The sequence below is a fragment of the Plectropomus leopardus genome, chromosome 19 (genome assembly GCF_008729295.1).
Source record: "Plectropomus leopardus isolate mb chromosome 19, YSFRI_Pleo_2.0, whole genome shotgun sequence".
In the NCBI taxonomy this organism is placed as follows: Eukaryota; Metazoa; Chordata; class Actinopteri; order Perciformes; family Serranidae; genus Plectropomus; species Plectropomus leopardus.
This window is the reverse complement of record NC_056481.1, coordinates 7,601,831-7,616,520: the sequence shown is the minus strand read 5'-3', so window position 1 is coordinate 7,616,520 and position 14,690 is coordinate 7,601,831. Positions and strand designations below refer to the sequence as shown.

The 14,690-nt window shown below is 38.0% G+C and overlaps 1 protein-coding gene across 1 annotated transcript; it reads right to left on the bottom strand.

The window, feature by feature from the left end:
• Window positions 1-19: 19 nt before the first annotated feature.
• LOC121959022 lies at window positions 20-14,585 on the bottom strand. The gene is made up of 23 exons (XM_042508204.1): window positions 14,552-14,585; window positions 13,792-13,869; window positions 13,370-13,438; window positions 12,204-12,361; window positions 11,913-11,957; window positions 11,675-11,784; window positions 11,404-11,573; window positions 11,066-11,211; window positions 10,550-10,760; window positions 10,288-10,455; window positions 10,109-10,191; window positions 9,002-9,098; window positions 6,124-6,156; window positions 5,494-5,571; window positions 4,774-4,839; window positions 4,029-4,186; window positions 3,493-3,537; window positions 3,281-3,390; window positions 2,041-2,210; window positions 1,746-1,894; window positions 927-1,137; window positions 597-814; window positions 20-325 (listed from the first exon to the last, which is right to left on the bottom strand). Exons 1-23 carry the CDS (start codon window positions 14,583-14,585, stop codon window positions 20-22), a joined length of 2,913 nt encoding a protein of 970 aa, XP_042364138.1.
• Window positions 14,586-14,690: the final 105 nt, after the last annotated feature.

Below are 14,690 nucleotides of genomic sequence, written 5' to 3'. Positions count from 1 at the left end.
CTACCTGTAGAATGAATTGTTAGTCTTCAGAAATATCAGCGTTATTATCTTCTTCAGTGCTCCACATGATAAACATATGGAATAAAAACACACTTGCAACTATGATATAGAAAGTAAAGAAAACCTTGTTGATTTTTTTGGTCATTCTGGTCCAGTAGCCGGGCTTCCTGTGTTCCTTCCTGCTGCTGAGGAGCTGAGTCACCTCCCTCAGCTCATCTGAGAGTTGAGGGAGGTGGACCAGAGTCAGACTTTTCACCGCCTCACTCAACTCATCTGAGAGCTTTTCAGAGTCATTGCACTCCTCTGTCAGTTGGCTGCTGCTACCCTGAAAAATTGGTAAGTAGTTAATAAACTGGAGTTAAATAACTTGATTATGCTAATGCTGCTGCTGCATTTGCCATTCACATTTTTGAATCAACTCAAATCTACCAAAGCAGATTTCTTTAAATTTTGCCCCAATACCTGACAAGTTAACGTACAACATTATCCATTATAATCACGGAACAAACAAACTTAAAATGTATTATAATACTATACTTTTTTCATGTACTTAACTGAGAGCTTACCAGCTTAAAACTGAGCAAATTAATTCTAACCTCTTTGGCCACTTGCAGCCGATCAGACGACATTTTCCCTCTAAAACAGCTGTGGAAGCTGACTTTGCTCCGTTTTTCTCCACAGTCCTCACTCAGGCTTTGGTCTTCATCTGCCTCATTGTCTTGGGGGGCAGAGTCTTTTTCCATCAGATGCATCACCACAATCGTCTCCAGGAGGCTCAGCATCATTAGACTGAACATCCCAATGCAGTAGACCGCTACATGGAGCAAGCAGCATCGTTAATATCAACAAATAACCCGGCATTGAGTCAGTATATGATGTTTGTACTCATGTGAAGGACATTCCCATGAAGTAATGAGCTTCTTTACCTATAAGTGGAATCCTGTCTGAAGAGGAAGGCAGAATATCATTGAGAATAAGCTGCATCACAGTGACGGCCAGCAGCACAGTGACCTTGAAGCTGAGCTTCTCGCCCCCAGTGTCCGCAATCATGAAGGAGGCCAAGTCCAGACACATGAAGAACAGGATGGGCAGTATGAAGTTGGCAATGTAGAGATTAGACCGCCTCTTCATGGTGATCTGTGAAATGGTGTTTAAGGGTCAGATGCAGTGATGCATTGAAAGGTTCACGCAGGTATGTGGCTCTTTACTATTAAGCCACCTACCAGCCAAAAAGCCATAGGAATATAGAGGAGCATACTCAATTCCTGATGAGACACCCTCCTTATCAATTACCACTACACCACTGATCACAGGCTAAACTGAAGCACACACGGGTATTGCAGGTGTGCAGTCCAAAAAATAAAAATAAAAAAAGTAATATTTCCCAATCTGCCTATGTCTAATGTGGTGTAATAAGACTGAAATCATTTGCTTGGGTAAAGTAATAATGACAAAGGAAGGGTAGAAATGAGGTTTCACCGACATCGGGAAAATGTTGAAAAAAGTTGAGTTCACAAAGATCAGGTTTCTCCTCTCTGCGCATCACTTCAGACAACACACATGGAAATACGGCCCCTCATGTTGAATCACTGAATGTTTTATCTATAAATTATTGCTGTCTGAAATCATTTGTGGAGTGAGAGAACAGTACGTTTCTCTGAAATGAAAAGAACTCGTGACACACAGAGGTGGAAAACAGAACATGTACTTTCCACCTCTGTGTGACTGTTTCCTGAAATACTTACAGTGTAAATGATGTTGCTTTGGTACTGGAAGGTTTTGTTGCTGACGGTCATGCTGATGAACAGCCACTCTGACTGGGTCTGAATGAACTTGACGGACCACGCTGTGGTGTCTGAAGAGTTGAACATGATGTCAAACTGTATCGATGTGTCTGAGGTGGGAGATAAAAATAAAACTGAAAGATTTCCTTCTTAAATGAGTTCAGGTGACAAGAAACTGCAAAGATCACTGAAACATGCAGATGCATTTGCAACTCAAAAAGACATAAGAACAAATAACAACAGGTTACAATCTCACCTAAGTGTATGGCAGACTTGAAAGTGAGGTTGCAGCTCTGAACATCAAAGGGAAATTTATAAAGTTGAAACTTGCATGTGCTGACCACCACCATGTACTTTTTAAATATGACAGAACCCTGATTCCAAACGCCAAGATAAGGACCCAGAGGGCCCTCGTCCTTCTTTGTCCTATATGAGAGCAAACACACGTATGTCTTATGATTAAACCATAATCTCTCAGCTGAGTCCAAAATTCAGAAGTTTGGTCTGTTCATATTAAGTCAGGGATTTAATTGTTACATTATATTTGAAACACAGTGTGCACGATTTAGGGGTATTTAATGGCATCTAGTGGTGATGACTGCGGACTGAAACTTCGTCCGGTTTGAATCCCTTCACTGTTCGTTGTTCAGGAGGTTTTCAACAGGAGCCCAATTATCAATTATTAATTAGAGGTCTTTTTCTTTAAAAAACAAAATAAAAAAACATACCAGGTCATTTAAACCATTAAACACTGAATAAAGCAGTGTCATGATATGAATATGTGATTCTCCTATGCTATTCAGCATGTCGCAGATGGGTCGCTTGCCCAGCTCCTGCTTATTTGTGCTCACTTTATTTCTGATCCAAATATTCAGGAGTTTTTTTAACCGGAGCCAAATTATCCACAGAGGTCTCGTCCTCTCCAAAACAAATAGACCAGGTGATTAAACCCAGTAAAAAAACACCGAATGAAGCAATTTGTGTTACAAAACAGTGCTTCTCTAATGCTGTTTGGCTTTAGTGGAGATGAGCAGCTGTAGCCTAGCACCTGCTGATGTGTATTCATGTTTTTTATTTTAGTTTAAAGTAAATTTGCTAAACTGACAATAAGGTGCGTCTATCTGCCGATCACAGAGTTAATATCGTTGCGCTCCTTCCAGTCATGTCCACTCAGTTAAACTGACAAGTTCACTCCAGTGACGGTGTAGAAACATCTCAAAGATGATCAAATGTAAGAAAATAGGTCTGAATACTTCTATCAATGGGATATTTTTGTTTTTTCTTTTAATAAGTTAGAAAAAAAATTCTAAAATACTGTTTTCACTTTTTCATTTTAGGGTGACTGAAGACTAATTACTAGGGAAATATTTGCAAACAATGATAGCATAAGAAAAAGTGAAGGCGGTCTGAATACTTTCTGAATACACTGTGCTCAGTAAAATACTGTCGCACTGTGGTGAGTTCATGTGGATGTGAGAGCAAACATTCAAACTTACATCTCCTGAATGATTGGATCTGGCGTCCACAATACTTCAGTAGGAATATAAATCATCTCAATTCCACAGAAGTCGTCAGGATCCCAATAAATGTATTCATCCCTCCAACTCTATAACGAAAAAACAAAGTAAAAAATGCATTTATCAACAGACAGAGTGACAGGTTGGAATTAATTGATCAAAAAGTGCTTTTTCACTCAGAGATAACTCACCACTAAAACACAGATGTATGAAACAAATTCCTGTTGCTTCTCTCTCTGTGAGCAAAGAAATATGTGTGAAAATCTTTGTAGCAAGACATCTGGCATCTGTCATAAAGCTCTTCAAATTCTGCATTCATTCAAGCTGCAACAAGTTTGCAAAGAGAGTTCATGTGACAGTGTTGAACAGTCTCACCAGCGTCAGTTCTACGAGGAAATAAACAGCACTAAAGCTAATATTAGGGATGGGACAAAATGCTGTTTTTTTAATGTTAATTTTCTGTATTTCTGCAAAGTAATTTTCCACCGCACTGACGAGAAACAGCTTTAATGTAAAGCAAAATTATAACTTGCCGCATGGTGGTGCTATAAACCCCCAAAATTAAACACCAGCTCTTTAGCCCATGGCCTAACTACCGGGCAGATAGAGTGTGATATTACAGATATTATAGATATCCTGTTATGCTACTAAAACAGTAATGGAGCCAAAATAACCCACATGACAGAAGAAACACTAACTGTAATTGTAATTTTGAGCACCCACTTACCACATCTATAATGCCATAGAGTACTGCAGACAGTTCTGCTTGCAGGGGTTTTTTGTGGTTTTTAACAGGCCGGGTCATGGTGCGCAGCCCATCTTTCTTCAAGTCCAAGTGCTTTAAAAGATCCAGATAACTACAGTTACTGGTGGAGGACTCTCCATCTACAGCAAAGACAAAAAGACACCTTCTCTGTTAAGAGTTTTGCATTCATCATCACTGAAGTCATATGTTTGATGTTCTGTCAATCAACACCTCATTTATATGGTCCTTCAAGCTGGATTTGCAGTGACCCTGTTGGTAACATCTTGGTTGAATGCATCAAGGCCCTGCCAAAGCACTAATCCAACCCCCCTCAGATCCTGACTCCATCTTCTGGACTCCTCAGTGACTAAACTCTGGTAGATGGATGGCATTCACCGAAGGAGTCAGTGCTGGGTTACATGCGTGGGACTGAAAAAACGCCTTTCCAAGGACCATGTAAGAGCAGATGCCTACAACTACAAAATCAAGGAGTTGCTGTGGCATGTCAACGAGTGTCTGTGTCCTAGATTCACCGACCAATGACCCTCTTTCCTGTACTTAACAGACAACCTGTGGAGACTGTACGTCCATAAAACCAGCACAAAAGGGGTTAGGGGCCAAAGGGTTCATCATCGCTGACCTTACATGTTTGGAATTCAGTAAACCAGCATCTCATTTATACACACATCAAATTACTCTGCATTTTTGGAGTATTTCCTGTACATACCTTCCTCAGAGCTCTGACTGAAGTTCTGCTGAAGCTCTAGTTGTGAGTAATTGGAGGGACTTCCAGCTGACAGAAAAGAGTAAACAGGTCACACCGCAATTCAACTGCAGCAGTTTAAAATGTTGTAAAACTGCTGGTTAAAGCCAAGAACCCAATTTTGAAATCTTAATTATCTTATTTTTTAACATATTTTTCTCCCTTTGAAAACAGGACCATTAAATCAAATTTAGTGAATCAGCATTTTTAAGCAATCCCCCAGGAGAAGTGCTGGCTTTAAAGCCAGTCTGATATCATTGCCAAACTGTCATTACTGCGTCATGTGATGCCATGGCGCTCACTTCTTCCCCGTAGACTTACATTGTGGGGGTGAAATCTGAAAATCAGTGAATATGTTTTTGAGCATTACAATAAATGATCCGTATCACTAGCTGGACTCCATTCGGTCCAATAACATTTTGAAAGTCTAAGAGAGCTGCAAGATTAAATCTTTTTATCCAATTCAAGTTAGTGGAGGGCTTAATCTGCAATTAGCTGCTTGGGTGGAGGAAGTCACATTACAGACATGATGTGGAAAATCCAGGAGATTTTACACACAGGAAGTCGAACACCCATGTTTTTAACTATTTTTTAGATTCCATAGTAAAGGTTATAGGAACAAATATTAACACATGCTGTAAAGTGGCTGTGCACTAAGTCAAAGTGCTTGTTTCCTGTACATACCTTCCTCAAAGCTCTGATTGGACTTCTGTTGATCATCAGGAAGTGCTGGTTGCGTTGAGTAACTGGAGATAATTCCAGCTGACAGAAAAGAGTACAGAGCTCTTTAGATTCAATATTATTTCCATGCACATACATTTCCTGGTTTCCTACACTGCATTATAAAGTGTTGACAACATTTTTTGGTTTCAGGACAGGTAGTTGTAATTTAATGATTTGCAATTTTGCAAATTTGCATGATTTTGATATTTTTTTGTTTTATTTTTAATGCTGTGAGTATTACAAAACTCCATTAACCCCCATTGTATTGGGGGAGAAATACAAATTTCAAGGTTTTTGTAAGTATATGAACGCATTACTTTTCATACACGTTTTTTTTTTTGGTTTTTTTAACTCTGAAAACCTTGAAATTTAAGGTTTTCAATGTTATTTTTGAAAGCTTGTGGTGGATACTGGGCTTTGTCAGTAACAGAACAAAGGATCAGCAAACATTTCCTGGCTCTTACAAAGATATATCACGACACAGTAAAAAATATAACAATTTTGATAAACTCCATTAAAAAAGTAGAAAAGAATGATCAGGAAAATAATAATTGATAAATAATAACAACCAAACCATAGAGCTTTTCTCACCTGCATGCACCACACAGACTTGTTCCAGCTTACCTGCGAGGAGGAGCAGACAGAGCAAATCTGTAAGCATCTTGAGAGGTTTACAACGTTATTCAGCATCCATGTTATCTCTGCTTCATCTGGAAACGTTTCTTACTGTTATGTCATTGCTTTGTCTTGGAAGAGGGATGGGCTCCTTTAATGACCAGCCCTTTCTTACTCACGTCATTATTCTAGTAATGAAGCTGCATATAATGCAACAAAGCTGCCAGGAACTGCCTGCACCCACGGACTGGATTTTTATCTTAACTTCTGTTATATTTGCACTGCATATACGTATACACTTTGATTATATTCTAATGGTTCTCATGGTGAAATATGCAATTAATGGATGAGGCATTGGAAAGCATAGCATGTTGAATGTGTTGTTTTCTGTTTTCTTTTGCTTTTTTGTAACTTTTAATGAATTAGACCTTGCTTGAAACGTGATAGGGCACTACTGTCACAGTGACATGTGACCTTGCTATGTCACCAAGCCAAGAAAAGAAGAATCTGTTTTGGTCTTAACTTTCTGAAGGTTGCTGCTTTGGTAACTCTAATGCCACACATTAAAATAATTTAAGAGAGAATAGGTTTTGTTTTCATTGTTTATTTCTACTTTTCAAACTGTCTGATTAATATCCTCAGAATAGAGAGCAGATTTCAGGACAGTGTATACATAAAGCAGAGTATAGATGTGAAAGAGGATCACAGTAACACATCATTACAGTGAACTCGTGTTAAAGATGATTTTCAAAGAATATCTGGGACACTGGAATAGTTTCACACGTCAAAGCTGACTTATCTCTATAAGGGGAAGTGGCTGACTTTGTTGTTGAATGACTTCTGTGGCTCCAGAGGAGCCAATGCAGTAAAAGCACTCAAATTCCTACAAATCTTTAACAGAAAGCCTGTGTTACAGACTGGAAGAGGTGGGACCAAGTCACGAGTCTCAGGACTTTCACTCAAGTCCAGAGTCAAGTGTCAAGTACTACACTTTTTACTTTCTAGTCCTAAAGTCATAATGAAATCTTTATTATTTGTTATGCCATTTTAGAAAGATAACTAATATGTTTTATTTACTAAACCCCCAAATGCTTTTTAAAATTGTATTTCATTGTTAAAAAAAGTACGACTGAACTTAATCATAAAAAAAACCTAGCTGTGAGAATGTACTTTAGTAACAGACAAATATTAAAAACAACATACTTTTTGCATTTTTCTGTCCTGTCTTGTTGTATTACCCCTTATCTCATATTGGAAAAAAGTCATAAACGTCTCTTCCCAAGTTGTCTTGGGGGGAAGAAATAAAGTGTTTACAAGTCAAAAGGCTCAAGTTATAATTAAGTCACGAGTCACAGGTGTTCCAGTCCAAGTTAAGTTGCAATACTTTCTGATTTTGTCATCAAATTTGTGACATGAGCTAAATTTGAGTCCAAGTGATGTGACTTGAGTCCACACTTCTCCAAACTGTCGACAAAAGGAAATGTTTGTGGGGCAAAAATAGCGCTAAATAGTACAAAAAAGTGTCTCTTTGGCTCATGATGATTGAGGAACCTTATACATATAGAGCACCTTTATCATATATTGCTACATGGAACCATTCAAGGTGCCATATAGGACTGTATTGCTTTGAATATTTTGGCTTGAGACTGACAGTCAGGATACCTAGACCTCTGCTGCAGTGATTGCCATGTTGTGCTGGAAATGTCAATTAATAATGCTAAGACAAGAATCCTGTTGAAACAAAATAGTTGTGATAACCTGTATGCTATGAATTTGCTTGCACTTAACCGCATGTTTCCTGGTGAAATATATTCAAGGTGCCATATAGGACTGTATTGTATATATATATATATATTTTCTTTACATAATGTTATATATTTTAGGGGAATTAGGAGGACTGCCCAAATGACAACATTCTAAAGGTATAGGGCGACATGCAATTTGTTAACATCTACATGCATAATTCTTTTCTAAAATTTGTATTGAGGATTTTATATTTAAGGGATTTTTTAAATATTCTATACGAGCAATTTGTTAACATCTGCATGCATATATATATTTTTTTTTTTTTAAATATTTGCACTTTTGACTCATTACATAAAAAGCCATGTTGTGCTGGCAATGTCAAAGAGCTACGATAAGATTTCTGTTGAAACAAAATAATTGTGAGATCCTGTATGTTATGAATCTGCTTGCACTTAACTGCATGTTTCCTAGTAAAATATTTTCTATTCAATTTTTTCTTAACATAATGTTATATATTTCAGGGGAATTAGGGGGACTGTATAGGATTGCATGCAATTTGTTAACATCTGCATGCATAATTCTTTTCTAAAATTTGTATTGAGGATTGGACTCATTACATAACATAGACATTAGTCTAACTCTTGATTGCATTTTAGTTTACCAGACTACTACAAGACAACGTGTGCGTTTGATGTGAACCACTGTGCGTAACATGCAAACAGCAGATGTGTGTATTATCAATACCACTGAAGGATTAAATACTACCTGAACAGCCAAGTACACCTTTGACCATCAGCTCTAAAGCAGCAAACATGATGTACAAATCAAACCACTTGTTAGGTTTAGATGTAGGCCAGGGAGGAAGAATAAAGTGTCTGGTCAATGACTCAAGTTAGTGACACCAAATTTGGACACTCTGTAGCTTCTCTACCTGCAGAATGAATTGTTAGTCTTCAGAAATATCAGGGTTTTTATCTTCTCCAGTGCTCCACATGATAAAAATATGTAATAAAAACACACTTGCAGCTATAATATAGAAAATGAAGAAAGCTTTGTTGATTTTTTTTGGTCATTCTGGTCCAGTAGCCGGGCTTCCTGTGTTCCGTACTGTTGTTTAGGACCAGAGTCATAGTTTTCACCGCGTCATTCAGCTCATCTGAGAGTTTTTCCGAGTCATGGCACTCTGTCAGTCGGTTGCTGCTAACCTGAAAAATTAGTTGCATAAACTTTAGTTAAATAAAATGATTATATGAATACAGCTTCTACATCTGATATTCAGATATTTGTATCAACTGTAATCTAGCCATGCAGATTTCTTCAAACTTTGCCCCAAAACAAGTAATTAGCAATAGCAGAGATTTTTACGTCCAGCATCTTTCATCATAATCACATAAGACACAAACTTGGAGGGCACCATATTATCTATATCATGATTACAGCTTATCAATAAAATGCCATATATGATCAAATAATAACATTTGCTTATTTACTTAGAAATCTAAATTAGCGCTTACTTTATTGTTCTCAATAAATAGGTTTCTGACCAGCATCTTCAGTGAGATACGGGGCAGAAAACGAACCAGAATGACTTAGAGCTTATAAACATATCAGATTTATAAAGCAATTCATTGGACCATTAACTGCACAAATCTCAAACTGATGGGTGGAAACTGGCCATTATCGCAGAAGGAAACTTCTCGATTAAATTAGAGTGAATAATTAGCTGATCACTCTTTCCGGTCAGAGCTCTCTATTCTATGAGGGCAGTGAATGGTTTTTGCACTGACACTACACTACATGAAGAGCTTTTTCAAGTTTGGCTATTATTGTGTATATATATATTATTATGTATTGTGTTTTAGTGTCCTATGACTTTTCAGAGAAAAAAAATCAAACAGATATTTCTTATCAGTAACGCTTTGCCTGCTTTGAAGTTAGGAATAGTGTATTTTACGCATAAATATACTAACAGTTTAACTACATTTTGAAGTAAATTACTGGTAGTTGAACTACATTAATACTTGAATAGTGAGTAAAGTTTTCAATACAATTGTATATAGAGGCATTCAATAAAAAAATTAATTTGTGTGTTTTTGCCTAACCAGCTGTTCATATGTTTCTGGTTGTTGTAAATGCAAACACTCACTCACACACACACACACACACACACACACACACACACATTATGTTTTACAAAGTGCAATTTAGTTCTCACGTGTTCGGTCACTGATGGCCGCTCAGATGGAGTTTCACCAGGAGACACATCGCAGATACTCATACAGTGTAATTTCTTGACCTCTGAAAAGATGCATTACACACAGCATTGTGAGTACAAATTCAAAATCACACAAGTGAAAATTTTGTATAGACCCCATCTGTTGTTGTGAATCTCACCTCTACAACAGACTTTGTTCTGTTGGTCTCCATAGTCCTCAAACACGCTTTGGTCTTTATCTGCCTCGTTTTCTTGGGATGCAGAGTCTTTTTCCACCAGATGCATCACCACAATCGTCTCCATTAAGCTCAGCATCATTAAAGTAAACGTCCCGATGCAGTAGACCGCTGCATGGGGGGCAGGCAGCATCGTTAATTTGGACAAATAACCAGGCACTGGGTCAGTGTGGGATATTATGGCACATATGAAGTGCAGTTATACCTATCAGTGGAATCTTGTTTGAAGAGGAAGGCAGGATGTCGTTGAGAATAAGCTGCATAACAGTGACGGCCAGCAGCACAGTGACCTTGAAGCTGAGCTTCTCGCCCCCATTGTCCGAAATCAGGAAGGCGGCCAAGTCCAGACACATGAAGAACAGAATGGGCAGCAGGAAGTTAACCACGTAAAGAAGAGACCGCCTCTTCATGATGATCTGCAAATCAGATGTTCAAGTGTTAGATGCAGTGGTGTACTGGAAGATATCTGACTGTTTAAATTTACCCATCTATCATCCAAAAAGGAATAGGAATAAGTCAGAGAGATAACCCACTTCCTGATGGGTAACCTAACTATATACCTGATGGTACACCCACCTCATCAACTACCACGACAACACTGGTCAGTTGGCTGATGTTTCCATTTGTCAAAGACTAAGAAACACGAGTGGAAAATCGTTTACAATACAGTTTACAATAGTTTACTCTCCACCTTTGAATGACTGCATCCAGAAGTACTTACAGTGTAAATGACGCTGCTTTGATTGACAGTTTCCTTGCTGACGATCATGTCAATGAACACCCACTCGGACTGAGTCTGAATCATCTCGTGAGACCACTCTGAGGTTACTGAAGAGTTGTGGACCTCTTCAATCTGTAGTGCGTCATCTGCAGTAAAAGATAAAAATAAAAATGTGACGTAAAAAAAAAAATATATATATGGCATATGTGTTCAGGTGACAATAAATTGTAACAGTCTTTAAAGCATACACATGCATTCAGACTTAGGCATGAGAACACAAAATAACAGTAACAACAAGAACTTATAAAACTTTTAAACACAACAGGTTGTAATCTCACCAAAGTGTATGGAAGACTTGAAAGTGAGGTTGCAGCTCTGAACATCAAACGGAAATCTGTAAACTTGCATCCTGCAGGTGCTGACCACCACCATGCACTTCTTAAAAACGACACTGCCTTCATATGTGACCATAAGATAGGGACTCCCAGGGGCTTCGCCTTTCTCTATCCTATATGAGAATAAGTAAATGTATACTTTGAACTGAATTTTACATGTTATTAAATTTTACAGCATAACTGGATGCGGGAGCATGTATACATTCAGACTTACATCTGTTCAATAATTAGATCTGGCTTCCACAATGCTTCAGTAGAAATATAAATCGTGTCAATTCCACAGAAGTCGTCAGGGTCCCAACGAATGTATTCATCATTCCAAAACTTCAAAGGAAAAGCAAAAGGAAAAATACATTTAAATAAAAGTAATTTAAATTTCCCAACAATTTCCGACAGAGGGAGACAAGAATTAATTCAATATAAAAGTGCTCTCTTCTTCAGCAAGAACTCACCATAAATGTAGAGATGTACGAGACAAATTTCTGGTCCTTCTCTTTCTATGAGCAAAAAATATGTGTGAAAATTTGACAAACATGTAGTGCTTCATCAATGGCCAGATAGTGGTGCTCTAAAAAAACAACATTTAAACACTAACTACATTTAAAACTAACTACTGGCCCATGGCATAACTATCCAGCAGATAGAACGTGTTTTTTTGGATATCCTGTTACATCACAGTCAAACACAAAAAAGGAACCAATGTCACCGACATGACGGAGGAAATAATAATTGCAACAACTTACCACATCAAGAATGCCATTGAGTAGTACAGCAAGTTGTATTTTCATGGACGACTTATAGTTTCTAACAGGCAGGGTCATGGTCTGCAGCTCATTTTTGGTCAAGTTCAAGTACTTTAAAACATCTCGATAACCACAGCTACTTTTAGAGGACTCCCCGTCTACAGTAAAAACATCAAGACACAAGTTTGAATTAGTTTTGAATTATTTGTCTTCATTGCATTATTTGTGCTTTCTGGAATAAAGTATTTAGTTTCAGGTGCATCACTAGTGCTTGACCCCAACCATCACGTCACCAAACTCATAATCCAGGACTTGACAGCTGGCTTGGCTATCCAGGACCTGAGAGACTTCGGTGAACAAGACAAACACGATTCTTTTCCAAAAGTATGGACTGCTTCTGGCCTTACCTCATCAATACTATTTAAGTGCATATCAACTCCTGGTGTGCACCTTGATCTGCCAGCCAGTATATGAAATCATTCTTGATGGCACTCCATTGCTTTATTGCAAGATGAGGAAAGCCCTTCGAACCATTGTCCTGCCAAGATGTGAACTTAAAAGGTGACAGATTCAAACTCAAAGAAGCTTTTAATTACCCCACCACCATCTCTACAGTCACAACTCGCCTGTCAGCAAATCCACTTCCAGTTCAATCCCCCACATCCACTACACTTTGGGAGTTCTTAGGAGTATGAGATCTGCTCCATCAAACCCGCTCGACACACCACCCTTGGATCTCAGACTGTCATGGAGGAGGTCTTGAGAACAATACTTAATGAAGTACAGAGCACTTTCAATTTCATGCCTCCGGGTTACACCCGGATCCGAACACTCCCAGTATAGTGCTGATGGGCAGCCTGACCCATCAACACCACCCATTATCTACTCATATACAGAGCTCCTCGGTTGAGTCAAAGAGTAATATTCTAAGCAACTAACAATAAATAAGTGGCATGTCAATGAGTGTATTTCATTCATTGACCAGTCGCCATATTTCCTGTTTTCGTGGTACAAGCTGTGGAGTTGTGCATCCATTAGACCAGTGCTTTAGGGTTCATTCATTCAAAATCACCAAGGTCATGCGTTCGGTATTCAGTCAACCAACACCTCTTTCATACACATATATAGTTACTGTGCCCTTTAGGGTGTTTGTTTGCTGTACCTACCTTTCTCAGAGCTCTGACTGAAGTTCTGTTGAAGCTCTAACTGTTCTGAGTGATTGGAGGGACTTCCACCTGACAGGAAAGAGTATACAGGTCTTACCCTGATTCAACTGTAGCGCTTTAAAGTGTTGTTAAATTTGGGCAAAAGCTCTCTAAGGATCCAATCCTGAAATCTAATCTCATCTTCCAACATTTTTTCCTTTGAAAAATATAAACGCCTCACAATATGGAAGCTTCTGGTGATATTTTATACCAGAGAAGCCAAATTTTTTGTCTTTATACGGCAATGAGTAACCGGGCCCCACCTCCTGCACTGTATCCAGTAATCCTTATACATACATAGTTTTAACTGGTATTTAAACTTAAGGGTAAACATAAACATACAGTTGCTGTGACCTTTCGGAGTGATTCTATTTTGTACATACCTTCCTCAAGGGTCTGATTGGACTTTTGTTGATCATCATGAAGCTCTGGTTGATCCGAGTAACTGAAGGTAATTCCCCCTGACAGAAAAAGAGCATAAAGCTCTTTAGATTCAATATTATTTTGATAAACTCACATTTCATGTTTTCCAAGGCAGTATGATTAAATGTGCTCACTTTTAGCTTGACCTTGACAAACAGAAAAGCCAAAGTTGTTTTCTCATCATAAATTAACAAGACGTCAAGAGAAAACAAGCTTTGTTATCTTGAGATTGCATTTTTTTTTTTAAAAAAAAAAATCAACTTTGTCTCTTTTCAGGAGCAGTATACCCATTACTCTGAATTATCTGCAGACCACACCGAACAGTTTCTGGGAAGAGTTATTGCTAATATTAATATTTTTTTACATTATTTTTCACGCTGCAATACAAACTAAACTCCATTCATCTGTATTGTATTGAAAACACAAATTTCAAGATTTCTGTAAGTTTCTGAACTGACCCTATTCACACCTTTTTTTTTCTTTTTCAAAATGCTGACACAACTTTGAAAACCTTGGAATTTAAACTTGTTAGAAATCAGTGAGTGTAACCCAGCCTCCCAACTCTTACCATGATATATTTTAATAATATAAAAAAAAAATAAAACAATTTTGACTGACTAAATTAAGAAGAAAATGGAATGACGAGGAAATAGTCATTAAATAATAACAGCCAAATTTCAGAGCTTTTCTCACCTACATGCATTAATTGTTCCAGCTTACCTGTGAGGAGAAGAAAGAGTAAACCTGCAAGCATCTTGGCTGTGAGAGGTCTACAAAGTAAATGAGCATCCATGTTCTGTCTGTGCTGTCTGGAAATGTTTGTTGCTGTTACATCACTGCTTTGTGCTGGAAAAAGGGA

Bases quoted from the DNA above. Each gene is read 5' to 3' on its own strand.
- LOC121959022 (XM_042508204.1), bottom strand. From the start codon at position 14,585: ATGCTTGCAGGTTTACTCTTTCTTCTCCTCACAG. The intron at 10,192-10,287 runs GTGAGATTCACA...GCATCTTTTCAG, and splicing joins GAACAAAGTCTGTTGTAGAG to AGGTCAAGAAATTACACTGT. The intron at 1,138-1,745 runs GTAAGTATTTCA...ACCATTTCACAG, and splicing joins AAAGCAACATCATTTACACT to ATCACCATGAAGAGGCGGTC.